This window comes from Mirounga angustirostris, unplaced genomic scaffold (assembly GCF_029215605.1).
Source record: "Mirounga angustirostris isolate CCGP_5_RB_7025 unplaced genomic scaffold, mMirAng1.0.hap1 SCAF_5, whole genome shotgun sequence".
NCBI lineage: Eukaryota > Metazoa > Chordata > Mammalia > Carnivora > Phocidae > Mirounga > Mirounga angustirostris.
The window spans coordinates 115,863,667-115,882,494 of NW_026991713.1; the positions used below are offsets into that span (position 1 = coordinate 115,863,667).

Consider the following 18,828-nt stretch of genomic DNA (forward strand, 5'->3'; position numbering starts at 1 on the left):
CATTCAGAGAGGTTAAATGACTAACCTAAGGTCACACAGCTACTAAGTGTCAGTTACACTGGCTCCACAGTCCATGCTCTTTTTTTTTTTTTAAAGATTTTATTTATTTATTTGAGAGAGAGAATGAGAGAGAGAGAGCACATGAGAGGGGGGAGGGTCAGAGGGAGAAGCAGACTCCCTGCTGAGCAGGGAGCCCGATGCGGGACTTGATCCCGGGACTCCAGGATCATGACCTGAGCCGAAGGCAGTCGCTTAACCAACTGAGCCACCCAGGCACCCCACAGTCCATGCTCTTAACCACTATACTATAAAGCCTAAGACTGATCAGATAAGTAAATAAGAGATAAGGTGTTCACCAGCTAGTCTATTAAGTTTTTCAGGAAACAACTACTTTAACATAATTTAATCATGCGTCTCTAGAAAGTTAAGTAACAATTCTAATTTTGTTAGTATGTCAACCATGAAGACAGGGTTCTGTAACAGGGTTTTGTCAGAGACTTTTATATCCTATTATCAGGTAGCAACCTTTTTATCATGTGAAAGCTCGGCATTGTTTTTGGCACATCTAATTCCTTATTTACAGGTAACTGGAAAAATATTTATTGGATTCTTACTATATGCCAGGCATTATGCTACACACTGGGGAACGCAAGGATGTACAAGACATAAGATAACACATATAAAACACTTCAGATATATGATATGGAAAATCATACAATAAATGTCAGCTCTCATTATTAAGGAGATCCTTTTGTTGTTGTTTATAATGGAGAGAGAAACACAGGACCTCAGCTATAAAACCAAACATAATGCAGTAATACTGCAGTAGAGAAATGACAGTTGTAATACTTAGTTGTTCTGTAATACTATTACTTTTCCCCTAAATTCATTAACAATGTTAGTAAGAGAAATAATCTCCTTCTTCCCTCTCCTTCTCTTCTTGCTCCTCCTCCCTGAAGTCCAGGACTCTGAAGACAGGACTTTATTTCTCAACGTTTTTAAAATGTTACCATAAGACTTTTTTTTAGAGAATCATGGATTCATTTCTCTCAAATACAAAGGGGCAGAAATAGAATATATTTTTCTAAGGAAGAACTGAGAAGACACTGAAGGACAAGCCAAGATTTCCAATGTGAAAATAATGCTGCTTAAACAATAACTAAAAATTGTACAATTCACCAACATTCAGCATTCAACTTTTACTTTCAACATTCTATTTAAACAGAGTGAGACAAGAAGGTGAAATAAAATGGCAAAAGGTTGACCAAGTGAAGGAAAAATAATTTCAGCACTACTCGATGTTGTTAACAGCTGCCAAAAAGTCTGGATTATTAAGTGTTTAATTCATTTTTGTAGCTTAAATTTTTAAAAAGATTTTATTTGTTTATTTGTCAGAGAGAGAGAGCACAAGAAGGGGAACGGCAGGCAGAAGAGGAAGCAGATTCCCCACGGAGCAGGGAGCCCGATGCGGGGCTTGATCCCAGGACGCTGAGATCATGACCTGAGCTAAAGACAGACACTTAAGCCACTGAGCCACTCAGGCATGCTGTAGCTTAAATTTTTTAATTAAAATTCTATCAGAGCTTATATCACAGATCAGTTCAGTGTTAGTCCTGTAGATCTGTACTGCAGGTAACTGTTGAATTTTTCATTTGCTTTATGATGGCAGAAATAGCCTAAGTGACTGAATGACTGGTACAGTGCCAGCCTTTGAAGAGTGTATGGATCCAGACATGCCTGAACAGTACCATCATCTTTGTTATTATTCTATCAGAGACAGTCATTTTGCCATAGAACGTACAGTTGTTTGGAGGAGATACATGAAGCCAGATCACTACAGACTGTGGAACAGATCCCAAAGTCTGAAAAGTCACCATCAATTATTAGAAAGTTGCAGTTTATTCATAAGGGCTCCCAACCAACTGCACTGAGATACTGCCTGAATCTAGCGTGAAGTCCTGAACAACAGGAAAATGAGAGAAACAGCCAAAATTTACACATCAGAGATGACCCCAGTTCTAATTTTTGCCCTGACCCCAGGTTTTCACTTACTATTTATGGAAAAGAAGTCCCAGTACCTCTTTTACTAATCAGTGAGTGAACTGAACGTGTTCTGATTTAAGTTTAGCCCCTCCACTTACTGGATCCTATTTAAAGGCTTCCATTATGATGGTATTCACATCTCTCCCGCACCATCATTTTCCATCGCCATGCAAACATGTAATTTATCTCATTAAAAAAAAAAGTCACTTGACCTATAGCTTCCTCCAGTCCCCAATTCCCTACTTCTCTTTACTGCAAAACGTATAGATAAAAAGGGTTTACTTGCTGTCTCTATTTCATCTTCTCCATTTATCACCCATTATTGCTCCAAAACTGGTCTTGTCAAGACCACCTTAACATTCCCAAGTCCAGCAGGCAATTCTTGTTCCCCATCTTAGAAGACAAATCAGCAGCATCTGAAGGAATTAACCACTCTCTTCTCTCTCCTTCTTGAAACACAATGTGTTTGAATGAATTCAATTGAACCTACTCCTACTTCCCTGCTAGGTCATTCCCAGTCTCCTTTGCTGGATCCTCTTCATCTTCTGGACCTCTAACCATTACAACATGTCTGTCTGTCTATCTATCTATCATCTATCTATCTATCTATCTATCTATCTATCTATCTATCTATCTATCTATCTATCATCTATCTATCATCTATCTATCTGTCTGTCATGATGATTTTATATAGAGATACAATAAATACCCATACCCATTTATCCACCACTCTGTTTAAGAAAGAGAATTTTACTATTCACTACAAGCTTCCTTTATGCCCTGCTTCCTCTTTGATCCCATGCTCTTCCCCTCTGTCTCAGGCAACTATCATCCTGAATTTTGTGTTTGCCATTTTTCTGCTTTCTTAAGGTTTACCTCATATACTCATATTATATACACAGACACACAGACACACAGACACACACACAATTTCACACTCTGTATAAATGGAATCATACAGCACTATGGGATTTTTAGTATGTATTCTTTAAGGCAAACATAGGATTTATATTATTATTATATAATTATAATTATAAATTATATAATAGGTATTATGTGGAAAAGGGTATAATGAAATCAAGCAAGATAGAGAAATGGCTCAGTTTTAAGTGCATTCCTTTACTGCAGATCTCAAAGCCTTTAACAAGAAGTGGTCGCTGTGACTCCCTGAGTAGGAGCATTTGACAAATACACTTGACCTCTTCTTTTTTTAGAGCATCTTTTATTTTAGAGCATCTGATGAAATGCTGTGCTTTACATCAGAAGGCAAAATGTGCAACTGTTTTGAGAAAAACCCGTATGACCAGCAAAGCCTCTCATATCCTCCTCACAATGAACAACAGAACGGCATGACTGATGTGTGAAGTAGACAAGACCATAGAGCAGGACAAGCATTTTTTTCCACATTTCTATAAGCATGATGAAAAGGATGTGTGTGATGAAAAAAGTGTGAAGAATGAAGAAAGTTGAAGTTAAAATGAAAGTAAGTTTTGGATTAGAATGTCATCTGAACAGGTCTATATTTCAATTGATCATATCTATATTATTGCTGAAGCCTAGAGATGGCATTCAAAATAAACCTCATTTTGCATACTCAAGAACAGATAAATCATGGAGATTTATATACAACTAATCATAAATTAAATTTCCTTTAAATAATTTATATTAAGTATTCCTAAAGGTCTATCAATAATTATATTTTCACAATATATAACTAATCTATTTTCTTTATATTACAGAAATTATAACATGAAGAGATATTTGTATACAATAATCACAGCTTTTAGGTAAATGTATAACTGAAATAAATAAATTAACACACTTTTCCAAAACATTCCAGGAAAGTAATCTGTTCTTTATCCCAGACATTCACACTGACCTTTCTAATTTAAGCTATAGGTCCAAATGCTTTCTTTAATCACACTTATGCCAGGCTCAGGATACTCTGACGTTAGGTTTTTGTTAATGTGATTCTATGTAAGTATTACATCTTTATAGTTTTCCTCTTTTGCTATTTTCTTTAAATAATAAATCTACTTTATTGAATTGCGACTCCTTAGTGACATTGTGTCGTCCCTGACATTTAAAGTATGATTTGCCTTGTCAAAACGTCATCTTCTTGTCATTTTTAAAAGAATACTTGCTACCCTTTTACACAGTGTATCTAAGTCTTCATGATTTTTTCCTCTAATAGCTTTAAAAAGGAAACTATTTTTAAAGATACATTGCTAATTTCAATTTTTTAACAACTATTTTTCTGTTTGTGACTATTTTCTGAATTATCTCTTAAATATCTTTGTCTTTTTTACCTTCTTATGTCAAATTGTTCACGTATTAAGATCACACAGATAAACCTGGACATCATGATATTGGTAGTTTGTTAATATAAATGTCTAACAATTCTGAGGATGTTTTTAGAGACCATTAAAGTTATCTAAAATTACATGTTCACATATAATACCTAAAACCTAAGGTATAAATTTGTTGGTCTTTTTATTAGAAAATAAACTACCAAACCTCAGAAATAGTTAACTACTTATGTGTCCTGGGTCTGCACAGGAAAATTTAAGATGCATTTTTGTAAACAGAGGAGAAATAGTAACTTGAAAAAAGAGGCAGAATGAGTTCCTGATATGTTTTTTTTTTTTTTCCCATGGGCAAAGACATTATCTCACCAACTCTAGCAAGGGAGTTAGAAAGGAACTGAGACTTTACCCTTATATATATGTATTTTTTTTTTAACTAGAGAGCTATAATATACTAGCTAGGACATTGCTGCAGAGGTACACTTTCTTATCTTTTGACTCAAACCATCTGACTGTCAAATTCTCTCTCATTGCCAGAGCTAGGATCTCCTTATTTGTTGCTATAAAGGCATTCTCAGGATAATTTATTATGTTCTTAGTCTACTGCCAAACTGTGACATTTCTGCCTCCACATCATCACTGAATCTGTCTCCATTTGGTCCCATTAGACATTCGCTGCAATTGTGGTGGACTATTCTCACTTTAATGTCCTAATTTTTGAATTAACCTCTCCCTGTTTATTACAAAATAATGAATTCCTTAACTTCCTTTCAATGAAGAGTTGATGTTTGGAAGATTTAAAGAATATGATATGGGGGAGCTGGCCATGGAGATATGTGGGTTAAGACTGCCCCAGGAAATAGCCAAGGTCAAGACCATGGGGTAGATGTATGCCAGGTCTGCTCAAGGAAGAGCATCAAGACCAGTACTGTTGCAGCAGAATGAGAGAGGCAGAGAGCAGGGGAGTACAAGGTCAAAGGGGTAAAAGTGGGGCCAGGTCATATAAGACTGTGTAGGCTAGAATTAAAATTTCTTTTTGGTCTAGATTATTTTCTACCTCTTTATAGGGAACTCAGAGATAAAGAAGAGATTTATAGCTGTACAGTTATGTAGGTGTATGTGCATGTGTTTAATTGCTTTAGTTAGAATTATGTTGAAGCTCGACAAATTTTTAATGTGCTATAATGGAAGCAGATGCAGCAGACATAGTCCTGCTATTGAAAAGCTTACAATTAAAAAGTATGATTCTAACAGGTCTATTCATTGGAGAGTGAATATTTGCATAGGAGGGTCAAAAGGAAACTGGGGATTTTCCTATAGAAACACAGTGTCATCCCAGATCGGAGAAATCTGGAGAGATCATCTTTGTTGATGTACCTAAGTGGCACACTGGCCAAGGAAGGTCACCAGAGCTTAAGTGGGGTAAAAAAGGAAGGCGAAGGCTCAGATTATAATATAACCTAAATTTGTATGGCTTCATGTGACCTCAAAATAAAGAAGTAGCCTGCGCCAATCTACTTCTCCTGCTGCTCTCCACTTAATTCTTCATAAAAGAGCTACATATAAAAACTGCTTTCTTCAAAAATGAAAAGTAGCAAGTCAAAACTACAATGAGATACCACTTCCACCCACTAGAATGGCTATTAATTTTTTTTTTAAATACAGAAAATAACAAGTGTTGATAAAGATGTAGAGAAACTGGAATCCTCATGCATTGCTGGTGGGAATGTAAATGATGCAGCTACCTTGGAAAACTGGCAGTTTCTTAAGAGTTAAATTACCATATGATCGAGCAATTTCATTCCTAGGTATATACCTGAAAAACTGAAAGATGGGACTCAGACACCAATGTTCATAGCAGCATTATTTACAATAGCTAAAAGGTGACAACAACCCAAATGTCTATCACAGATAAATGGTAAACAGAATGTGGTATTATGCACACTAGGGAATATTACTCAGCTGTAAAAAGGAATGAAATTCTAACATATGCTACAACATGGATGAACCCTGAAAACGTTATGTTAAGTGAAATAAGCCAGGTACAAAGGGGCAATTACCATACAATTCCACTCATACGAAGTACCTGACAATAGGCAAATTCAAGACAGAAAGTAGAATGGAGGTTACCAACAACTAGGGGTAAGGGAGGAATGGCAAGTTATTATTCAACGGACAGAGTTTTAATTGGGGATGATGGAAAAGTTCTGGAAATAGTGGTAATGATTGCACAACACTATGAATGTACTTAATGCCACTAAACTGTAGATTAAAAATAATTAAAATGGTAAGTTTATATTTATGTATATTTTACTGCAATAAAAAAGAATTATCACAAAAAAGAAATCAGAAAGGAGCCAGCACAGACTCTGTTTAAATACTGGAGGAAAAGGGGACATGAAGAATGGACAACAAAAGTGAGGTTACCCAAGAAAATTGGCACAAGTTCAAATTAATAATTCTCATGGCCTCAAAGAAATTACAAAAAAACGTGTTTCCTCTGATAAAGAAGCTCAAAGAAAAAGATATCAGAGTCAAAGAAGAGATAAGAAAAACAGAGAAAGAGATAAAATTACTCCAAGAAAGCTGGAGAAGAGGGAAGAAAGTGAAAATGGAAATAAAATAAAAACAGTAGAGAGTTTAAAGGAATATTAGAATCAACTCCAGCAGAATAAACACACCTGAGAATAGTGTAAAGGTCACGGAATAAAGGGTTGATAGAAACACACAAAGCAAAATAGAAAAGAACAAGGATATACAAATGACTAGAAACATAGATAAAGAAGGAAAAGAAAATTTTAGGGCCTGGGTGGAGTAGGGAAACAACATGAAAATTAGTATTTATTTATACATGTATGGGTATAGAAAGGCACATCAGCCATCCAAATAGCTAATCAAGGTTACAGGAAAAAATTCACCTTATTAGCTGAAACTGGTGGTTTAGACAAGTCAAAAACGAACTTCTAGATTCCGTATCACTTAAAATGTTTTACTAATCCACAAAATGTCATTTTATGTAATTTAACAGGTAAAATATACTTTAGTTGATATTTTAAAGTTTTTTCTTTTTTCTATAAGTTATATGAAAGTGTTTAGATGATTATGAAGACTAATCATTTGTTCACAAATGTATGGACTTCAAATCATGAGTCTCTTGAGAATCTGTAAGAAAATGTTTTAAAAGCTTTCGTTCTCTGCTATCCAATTATAACAATGCTAAATTTAGTCAGATTTTGGTTTGTCCTCATCTGCACAATGATGATAATCTCTAATTTGGACTTTCCAATATAAGCATTGTTATGAAATCGTCTGTAGTCTAAGATTGCTTAGAAAAGGCAAAAATAACCTTAATTCTTGCAAATCTGAACAACAATATGCAGCATAAAAAGAAGAAAAGGCTCATTGCATAACAACTCAGCAGAACAGTGAATACCCAAAGCCTCCTTCCATGGAGTTACCCAGCCCTGAAAACAATTTTCCTTTATTCAAGCATACTTAAAAACAAAAACAAAAAACAAAAAACCTATAATCCCCATTAAAACTTTCAGAAGCAATTTTGGTATGGACCACACCAGGAACAGAGAAAGTAGGTAAGATATTTAACAAATAAGAAAAGTATAGGTCACATTTATATCATCAAATGATTAGAACTTTCGGCTGTATTAGGTTTACTAAATTACACCTTTATCACTTAATACAGAGATCTTCTTTGCAGCATATAGTCTAGCCAAAAGTTATAAAGTTCATTTCTGTAAAACCCAGGGAAGTCAATGAGCCTTGGTCCAATAACTAAACTACTTATGCCTCTTGTCAAGAATGTTTTATGCACACGCACCCACGCACATATACACACCCTATGTAGCAAAAAGCTTTCCTAACAATTTCTGATATATCATCTCTCATTCTCTCACCTAAAATAAAATTACTTTCCTTACCAGACTCAATCAATAGTATATTTTAATCTCCTTTTCTTCCCTGTCTTATGCTCCGTTCAAACCTTCATTAAGTAACCTGACCCTTTCTGTCTTCAGAGCATGAACACTAACTAACTTGAAACCAAGGTACACAGTTTAAACTTGGGAACTAGATACTAATATCTCAAGCAGTTACAGAAAAACATATGTTATAAACGATGAAAGAGATAGCTAATTAATCATGAAGTCAACATAATGAGGTTTCTGTTAGATTTTTTTTTGGTAAGTCTTCTTTTCTGTTATTTTTTCCCTCTCAGGCATATCAGAATTATGAAGCAGAAGTGCTATCTTCACATTCCTCTTAAATTTCCGTTTCTTTCTCCTTTTTTTTCTCTGTATCTGACATCATCATAGGTACAGGTCCATCACATATCTTTCAAAATTGTATACCAGTCAATGAAAGGGTCTTTAATAACTGCTTTGAACATTTAGCAGCATAAAATTTACTCTTCTTTCAAATGTTCTTGTTTTCTAGAGTACTTCATCCATTTAAGAGGCTTTAAAATTCTTTTATAGATTTTACGCCCATGCTCATCAATATAACCACTTGATTTGAATAAATATGAACCTTATAAAAAATAAAATGAAATTTTGCTAACATCTCAGAATAACATTAATAAGTGTTTTACTGCCTGTTAGCACTAAATAAAGTAATATTAATAAGGATCATCATGCTTAGCCTTCCACAATCAAGCAGATTCTTTGGAAGCTACTATTTCAATAGGACAATAGCCACTAGTTTGGGGTACAGGTCTAAATTCATTCAAGTATATCCTCATTTCTTCACTCACTACATATTTACTGTGCTTCAGCTATGGTTATAGGTACTTGGCTGTGAGCAAAATAGCTGTATCATCTCCTTATCTCAAAGAACTAGAGTTTATGCAGGAGAATGATATTAATCAAATAATGGCATTTGTGAATGTACACTTACAAACTGAGATGGGGTTTGTCAAGAAAGACAGTGGGATTCCATGAGAAACTATTAAAAGGAATTTGATTCTGATTTGGAGTCAAGGAAAGAAACCTCTTCTAAAAAAGTGATATTTAAGTAGAAATCTGAAGGATAACTAGCAAGTTGTTAATTAGGCAAAAGAAGTCATGAGATGGTGGGGGGCAGGGGTGGGTAGGAAGAAAGGAGGACTCTTCAAAACTGAAGGAAAAGCATGTGAAAACGTCCTAAGAGGCGTCTTAGTTTCTTACTGCTGCTGTAACATACTACCACAAACTTAGTGGCTTAAAACAATACAGATCTATTATCTTACAGTTATGGACTTCAGAAGTTCAAAATGGATCTTACAGAGCTAAAATCATGGTGTTCTTTCTGGAGGCTCTCGGGAAGAATCTGTTTCCTTGCCTTTTCCAGCTTCTAGAGACTGCCTACATCCCTTGGCTTGTGGTTTCTTTCATCCATCTTCAAAGCCAGCAAGAGTCAGTCCAATCTTTTTCACGATAGTTTCTCTTTGGTTCTCTCTCTTTGCTTCTCATTTTCACTTAGGACCCTTGAGTCCATCTACAAAATCCATGATAACCTCTTTATCTCAAAGTCCTTTATTTCATCACGTCCCATTTTACATGTAAGGTAACATACTTGTAGGTTCCAGGGATTAGGACAATGGACATTTTTGGGGAGCCATTATAATACCACCATGAGAGACATTATATATCATTTATGAACGGAAAGGCCAGAGTAGCTGGGTGCAGAAAGTGAGAAGAAAAGTGGTACTGGATGAGGCTGGGGAGGTGGGCAAGGACCACACTATAGATAACATCATACACCATATCAAAGGTTTTGATCTTTATTCTAAGAACTCTGGGAAGCTAGCTATAGAAGTAGTGACAGATTAGATTTTATATTTTAAAAATATCCTTCTGGCTACTGGATAGAAAGTGTATTTTAAAATAGCAGAGGTTCAGGAAATAAGATGATGGTGACTGCAACAACAGATATTCAGATGATTATTATTCAGATTAGTGAAGTCATTTGGGTCTTTACTTCCTAATTGGGTGATTCTATAACTTTGGCTAAACATCTTTCTGGTAGTTCTATGGGGAAGATGAAATGTTATGATACATAACTTGCCATTATACAGAAACAGTCCCAGGCATGATAAAGACTCTTTGTATTATATTGCTTCTATTATTAATTACTGTGCATAACTCCATACTAGTAAATTAGACAACTTTAGTAATATGGATGATTTTATGGAAAAGGTTAAAATGATTATACCCAAATAAATTTCTATCTTAAGAAGAAATATAATTCAAGAAGTAGAAAACTTGAATAAATTAAGAACCCTTATAAACACTGAGTGGGGGAAGAGGGTTAGAGAATGGGGAAATAGAGGGGGGCAGGATCCAAATCATGTTAGATCTTGGAGCTTATTCTAAGAATACTGGCTTTTACTATAAGTAAAATTGTGAACCTTTTGAGAGTTTTGAGGGGTGTCATGGTTTAAACTGGGCATTACAACTAGCTGATACTTTGAAAATAGACAGATCACAGGGGTGTTAGTGTAGAGAGACAGAGGCCAGGGAGGGACTACGCCAATAATCCAGAAGAGGCTGATTGTGGTTTAGACCAGGATGGTAGCACTGAATGAGGTGGAGGGAGTGGTTGGGTTTTTGCTATGTTCGGAAGGGTTTCTAATGGATGTGAGAAAAAGAAAGTTGTCAAGAATGACTCCCAAGTTTTAGCCTGAGTAACCAATGGGACAGAGTTGTCATCAATGGAGATAGAGGAGACTGACTTTGGGTGTGTGGGAGATCAAGTATCTCAGTTAAGAACATGATAGGGAATTCTGGTAGACCCTCAAATGGAGTTGCAGAGTAAGCAATTGAATATGAATTTAGAGCTCAGGGGGAAAGGTCTAAGCTGGAAATATAAATTTGGGAGTCATTGTATATAAACAGTATTTAACAGTTTGAGACTAGATGAGATCACCGAGGGAGAATATAGAACATGAAAAGCTCCACTAGGGATGATGCCTGAGGCACTTAAGAGGTGGGAAAGAAGATTAAGAATCAGCAAAGAAGGCTGAAATGGAGCAACTAGTGAGGTAAGAGGTAAACCAAAAAGAACATGGTGCCATGGAAGCCCTACCTTTTTCTTCTCTAACATCTACTCATCTTTCAGATCTCAGTCGAGTGATACTTTATTCCCTAGACTTAGTTAGTTGTCTCTCCTAAGTGTCTCCACAGCACCCTGCCTCCACAGTATCTCAGCTTTTTTCAATTATATTATAATTGCCTGTACGGACTCATCTCATTCTATAAACTGTAAGCTTCCTGAGAGGAGAAATCAAGTTTCTCTCACTCACAAAACATGCCAGTTTAGTATAGTACTTAACACACAATAACTGCTGAATATAAGTCGGTTGAATTGAATTAGGAAAATAAGTACTTACCTTGTGGTTACAGACAGGTTGCCAGGGTGACAGGAAGAGTCTACTAGGATTATCTATGCCACAAATACCACACATGCATTTATTTTGTTTATTTTTCTATGTAACCATCTGGAATTTTTCAGCACAAACTTGTTGGTGTGTCTCATCGTTTTGATTCAAGTAGGGAAGGAAGAAGGAAACCAATATTTATATGTATATGGCAAGCATACATATCAAGCATGCCTTTTTTATGTTAGCTCACTTAAGCAGTCAACCCTCTTCATAAATTTGGGAAGAAAAGTACGATTACCTCCACTTTACTTTATATGTCTATTATATATAGATACAGGTATATAAACTTGTATATAGATATATAAAAAAGTAATATATATTTGAAGAGTTATTGATACGATAATATACATAGATATATATACACATATATTTATATAAACACATATACATACATAGATATATAGATATAGATATATAAATACACACACATATATATAAAAATTACTGCCTGAGCAAAATAAAACAAATGGTTATTTTTAAAATGCAATTATGTTACTTACTGGAAAGTATAGAAGCAGAGACCCAAAAAGAATTGTTTCCAACAGGATAAGGCCTGATGCCCTGATGCTCTAAAAAAAAAAAAAGAAAGAAAAAGAAAAAGTCATTGTTAATTTACATTCCTAGAATGGAAGAACTTATGTTCTTGTGACAATGCCTCAACCAGTAAATGAAAATTGGCTAGTATTCCAGAAGTGAACTTAACTGAAACCTAAAAAAAGACTGACTATAAAGGTGGTGGTGGACTAGATGATATTGCCAGTGGCTTCATGGAATTTTGTTCTCTAAAATTTGAATCCATGAGCAATCTGAGCAGCTGAGAACACTTTTTAGAAGATCCTTTCAATCCAAGAAGTTCACAGATACAAAATATCTTGCTTGTATTTCTGAAACATCAACCACAAGTACATATGGAATGCTAACCCTTAACCATTTCACAAATACTTGAGGAGGGTTTTAGTGGATAAAACAGACATACACACAAGGTCTTGGCATCTCAGTAATATATATCCCATCATGTCAAAAATAGTCACCGAAGCTCACCTAACAGAGCTCCACTATGTGAATAATATAAAACACATTAAATAACAGAGGTATTTCACCTTGTGAATATGCTTAAATTATTCTTAACTGAAAATTCAATAGAATAAATTGATTTTTGAATAATTTCCTAATTATTTAAAGTTTACTATGCATAACTATGCTTAATAATCTTAAGATATTTTGTTAGACTCAAATAGCATTATCTTTCCAAAGCAGAATGACTGAAATGGCAAGAAATAAAAGACCAAAGAATTTTATCTTCTAATAAAAAATTTTACTTCAATGAGTTTAAGTATCAATACAGAGTAAATATATTAGCTAAGAATACAAACACAAGGGGCGCTTGGGTGGCTCAGTCATTAAGCATCTGCCTTCGGCTCAGGTCATGATCCCAGGATCCTGGGATCGAGCCCCACATCAGGCTCCCTGCTCCGCGGGAAGCCTGCTTCTCCCTCTTCCACTCCCCCTGCTTGTGTTCCCTCTCTCGCTATGTCTCTCTCTGTGAAATAAATAAATAAAAATCTTAAAAAAAAGATACAAACACAAAAACAGGTTATTCTAGAACACCTGTGTTTTCACTAAATGCAACATGAAATATATACAAAAATGACACCTGGTGCAAATATAGTACCTCCACAGGAAAATAATTTGAAGTAGTAGCAACTGATTTTGCAACAACAAAAAGAAGCTAAAAATTCAAGCCACAAGAGTCCATCACATTAAAACAATGTCAGATAAAAATAAAAACAAACAAAAAAACCCCCACACAATGTCAGATAAATGACAGCCAGAGAAAAAAAATTATAATATCTCTTCAAAACACTGCTAGGACATTGTTAGACATAGAGGAATACTTTATGTAATCCCTCAAAAGAACTCAAGGCTTTCATTAATCGAAGAATTTGCAATGGAGAAACAAGTTTAGTCAGCGAACAGACTTGATTATTCAAGTGGCTTCTCACTATTGGTCTTTATTTTAGCTAGCAGATGCTTTTAGTGAAAAGAAAACTTCTATCAGCAAGCCTGTAGATGGGTTTTGGCTGGTGGAATTTCTAAGATGGCAAATTACATTCATACCTAATTATGAATACTAGATTTTTAAAACTTTACAAAAAGATGACACTAAGAGTGAGAGCCCAAAATATTACACAAGACTGCTTATAAAACAATCTATGTAATATTGTTTAAAGATTTATTTATTTGAGAGAGAGAGCATGCTCGCGTGAGTGCAGGGTGGGGACGTGGGAACGGAGGAAGAGGGAGAGAGAGAATATCAGACTCCCTGATGAGGGTAGAGCCCCACACCAGGCTTGATCCCATGACCCCAAGATCATGACCCGAGCAGAAATCAAGAGTTGACACTTAACCGACTGAGCCACCCAGTGCCCCCTCTATGCAATATTGTTTTAAAGAAAGGGATATGAAGAGAAGCTGCAAGGTTTAATGGAAAAGACAGACTTTGAAGTTCTCTTCATCTCAGTCTGAATTATGAAACAATTACTGAGTAGGTCACCTTGAATTTCAAAGTCTTCACCCATAAAATGGGCATCCTAATATTTATCTTATTAAATCTGAGGGTTTTAATAAAATGTAAAGTATACAAAATGGCTACTATTATGCCTGATTCTTAGCAAGTAGGTACACACTCTTCAAAGTAAGAAACAGCACCAGGATGGTGAATTTGAAATCCATAGTAGTAGCAGTCAAATTTTTTTTTAATGCATGGAATCCAAATGACCTCAGAAGAGCCCAAAGTGGGGGTAGAGAACCCAAGAGCTCTTTTTGTTTGTTTCAGGGCCAGTATTTCTTAGCTGCGTTAAAACAGTTATTACTACATAACAGCGGTAGTGGTGCATATATTCTCAGAGTAAATAACCTGTTTCCTTTTGTTGAGCAATCTTCTTAACTCTTCACTGCCTTGCTCCTGGCTGAGCAGAGGAGCCCATAATTTCAAATTATTAACTGGAATCCCAAGAAGTGGTTCCATAATCAAATGGAAGGCCTATTCAAAATGTACACTTTTCTTTTCAAAATATTCTTGGACTGAGTTGGCTTCATGGCCTTACAGAATGAGTAGGTACCTAATAGGTAGGACTTCAGGGACAAAAAAAGAAACCTCATGCTCCCTAAAACATTTCCCTGTTGTCTTATTGGTACTGGAAGTTCTTTGAACTAGAGAAAAATCTTTTATTTTATACTTGGTGCCAAGGATTAATATACAAATTTTGTAAGTAACATGCTGACTTAAGTTCAAAGTGAAGAGCAGAAATCTTTTCCTTGAAGTCTAAGTGATAGGATGAGGAAGGAAAGAGGAGGGATTGAAAAATGAAGATGGTGCAGCCACTCTGGAAAACAGTATGGAGGTTCCTCAAAAAGTTAAAAATAGAACTATACCGTATGATCCAGGAATTGCACTACTAGGTATTTACCAAAAGAATACAAAAATACTAATTCAAAGGGAGACACACACCCCTATGTTTATAGGCATTATCTACAATAGCCAAATTATGGAAACAGCCCAATTGTCCCTCAACTGATACATGGATAAAGAAGATGTGGTATATATTTACAATGGACTCTTATTCAGCCACAAAAAGAATGAGATCTTGCCATTTATATTGATGTGGATGGAGCTAGAGAGTATTATGCTAAGTGAAATAAGTCAGTCAGAGAAAGACAAATACCATATGATTTCACTTATATGTAGAATTTAAGAAACGAAGCAAACAGGCAAAGGGAAAAAAAAAAGAGAAAGAGGCAAATCAAGAAACAGACTCTGATGTCACCAGAGGGGAGGTGGTGGGGGGATGGGTGAAACAGGTGATGGGGATTAAGAAGTGCACTTGTGATGAGCACAGGATGATGTATGGAAGTGTTAAATCACTATATTGTATACCTGAAACTAATATTACACTGTATGTTAACTAACTGGAATTAATATAAAAACTTAAAAAAAAAAGAAAAATGAAGATGAGCAAGGGATATAATGAGCAAAATAATAGAGCCCAAGAGATAATTTCATCTCCTTCACAGTTGTGCCTGAGATAGAAATGGTGGTATGTAACCCTTTAACCAGAATTGCTAACTGAGAAACTCTGAGAAAACTTTATTGAAAGAGGATCAATAATATACAATATACTATTCATTTAAAATACATACATAATACAAGTCAACACCATATATATTCTATATATATATAAATATATCAAATACATATCTGGAAGATACATACCAAGCTGATAACAATGTTTTTTTTTTTTTTTCTTCTGGAGGAGTGGATAGATTTGAGGACAGAGCAACTTATTCAAAAATATATTCATTTCTTTGGAGATGTAATCATGCATTACTAAGTAATATGCATTTTTGATAATTAAATTAAGTAAAATTAAAGTATTCTAAAATGTGACAATTTAGCTATTGGAAAATTCCACACTAGGCATCATAATATGCCAAGAAGTCTAAACGAAGGTCTTCCCAACTAGTATCTACTTCATAAGTTTTTATTCAGTACCAACCGGATGCATAAAATTAACAAACAGTATTTTTATGATACTTACTGGTAAATATAGAGCTGGGGGAGTTATCATTGAGCCTAACTCTCTCATTTAGAATCTATAAAGCCTAATAAATATAATTCCAGAGTTTACAATAGAGGTGTGCAGATTTCACCTCACTCCACTCCACCCCACCTGCCCCATTTCTTAAACTTTCTGAACTGACTTAAAGAAAGTTTGTAACAGTCAGGTATCAAACCTGTATACTAAAGAAAAGAGCTAATCTTATTATGCAAATTTTATTAAATTATGTCAAAGTCAATTTCTAAATTTCATAATCCTTGGATGCAAGGTAGAGAGGCATAAGATGAAGCACAGTTGCAGCTGTCACAAGATTTACTCATGATGTAGGCATCCAGAGGAAGCTAAGTCACTGGAAGTAATGAGGCGATGAGAATGCTGAAGTCTGCTTTTTAAAAAACAATTAAAATGGTTTGTCATTATTTCCTTGATTCTACAAGGACTAACTACTTCATTTATATTTTTAAAACATTTTTAGCCACTGGGGAAATTAATGTATATCTTGCTAAAACAGTGCAGCTATTTTGAATTATAGCTGATTTCTTTAGTCTTATAGCAATTAAAGGTTCTTTCTATTACAAAAGGAACCTGTGAGCATGAAGGTAGTTTTACACAGCTGTACCTCAGAATGCATGATGAAAATATAATAAAGCAAGAGAATTAGATTCTGAAAAGAATGAACTGGCATAGGTTTGGATCATAAACCAAGACTGTAAATCTAGATCATTTACAAAAAGAATTAGCCATGCTAGCAGAACAGACTTCTTCTATTTCTTTAGAGAAATCCATGGACAGGGAGATTACAAATAAACAAACACGTGATGAAACAATTACACAGTAACAAATTGGAAGCAAGATATAAAAGTGGCCTTAAAGAGAATCCTAACATTGAGAAATATGAGGATGCTATTTTTTAATAATTTTATTTACAGTTATATAAATAAACGAGAACAGACTACATCTGGTTTGACAGACTACATGCAATTACTTTGTCTTAGAAGATCTGTGATGAAATATTGAAAAACCATTCACATTTAGAAAATTTGTCAGGGAACAATTGCCCAAAATGTGGTTAGTTAAAATCAGCATTGGTTTTTCCAAAACATTATCAGCAATGAAAAAAGTACAGAAAAAGCAAAAGAATACATTCAGGACAGAGATTGCTAAAGTGAAATAAAGGCAATTTAGAGAGTTTTATTTTATTTAGTTTACTTATTTAAAATTTTTATTCAAGTATAATTAACATACAGTATTATATTAGTTTCAGGTATATGATATAATGATTTAACAACTTCTATACGTTAAGTGCTCATCATGATAAATATACTCTTAATCCCCTTCACCATTTCACTCAACCCTCCCATCCCCTTTGGCAACCACCAGTTTGTTCTCTATGTTTAAGAGTCTGTTTTTTTTGTCTTTCTTTCTTCTTTTTTTAATTTTGTTTCTTAAATTCCACATATGAATGAAATCATATGGTATGTGTCTTTCTCTGTTTTTACTTAGCATTATACCCTCTAGATCCATCCATGTTGCTGGAAATGGCAAGATTTCATTCTTTTTTATGCCTGATTAATATTCCATTGTGTATATATACCACTTTTTCTTGATCCATTCATCTATCGAGGGACATCTGGGTTGCTTCAGTATCCTGGCTATATTAAATAATGCTGCAAGAAACATAGGGGTGCATATACCTTTTCAAATTCATGTTTTCATTTTCTTTGGGTAAATACCCAGTCATGGAATTACTGGATCATATGATAATCCTATTTTTTAATCTTTTGAGGTGCTTCCATATTGTTTTCCACAGTGACTACACCAATTTACATTCTACCAACAGTGCATGGGGGTTCCTTTTTCTCCACATCTTGCGTTTTTGATTTTAGCCATTTTGACAGGTGTAAGGTAATAACTCATTGTGGTTTTCATTTGCATTTCCCTGATGAGTGATGTTGAGCATCTTTTCATGCATTTGTTGGCCATCTGTATGTCTTCTTTGGAAAAATGTCTATTCAGGTCCCTGCCCATTTTTTAATTGGATTATTCATTTTTTTTTGATGTTGAGTTGTGTAAGTTCTTTATATATTTAGGATATTAACCCATTATCAGATATATCATGTGCAAATATCTTCTCCCATTCAGTAGGTTGTCTTTTTGTTTTGTTGATGATTTCCTTCACTGTACAAAAGCTTTTTATTTTGGTGTAGTCCCAATAGTTTAATTTTACTTTTGTTTCCCTTGCCAAAGGAGACATATCTAAGAAAATTGTTTTTATGGCTCATGTCAAAGGGATTACTGCCTACGCTTTCTTCCAAGAATTTTATGCTTTCAGGTCTCAGATTTAGGTCTATAATCCATTTTGAGCTTATTTTTCTGTATGGTATAAGAAAGTAGTTCAGTTTCATTCTCAGTTTCCCATCATTTGTTG

At 34.8% G+C, this 18,828-nt stretch overlaps 1 protein-coding gene across 1 annotated transcript in view; it reads right to left on the reverse strand.

The window, feature by feature from the left end:
* The window catches only part of GPR158 (G protein-coupled receptor 158), a 476,311-nt gene that overhangs the window by 130,618 nt on the left and 326,865 nt on the right, over positions 1-18,828 (reverse strand). Inside the window, 1 exon segment of the mRNA XM_045871331.2 lies at positions 12,282-12,350. Within this exon segment, the coding sequence (XP_045727287.1) occupies positions 12,282-12,350 (69 nt within the window).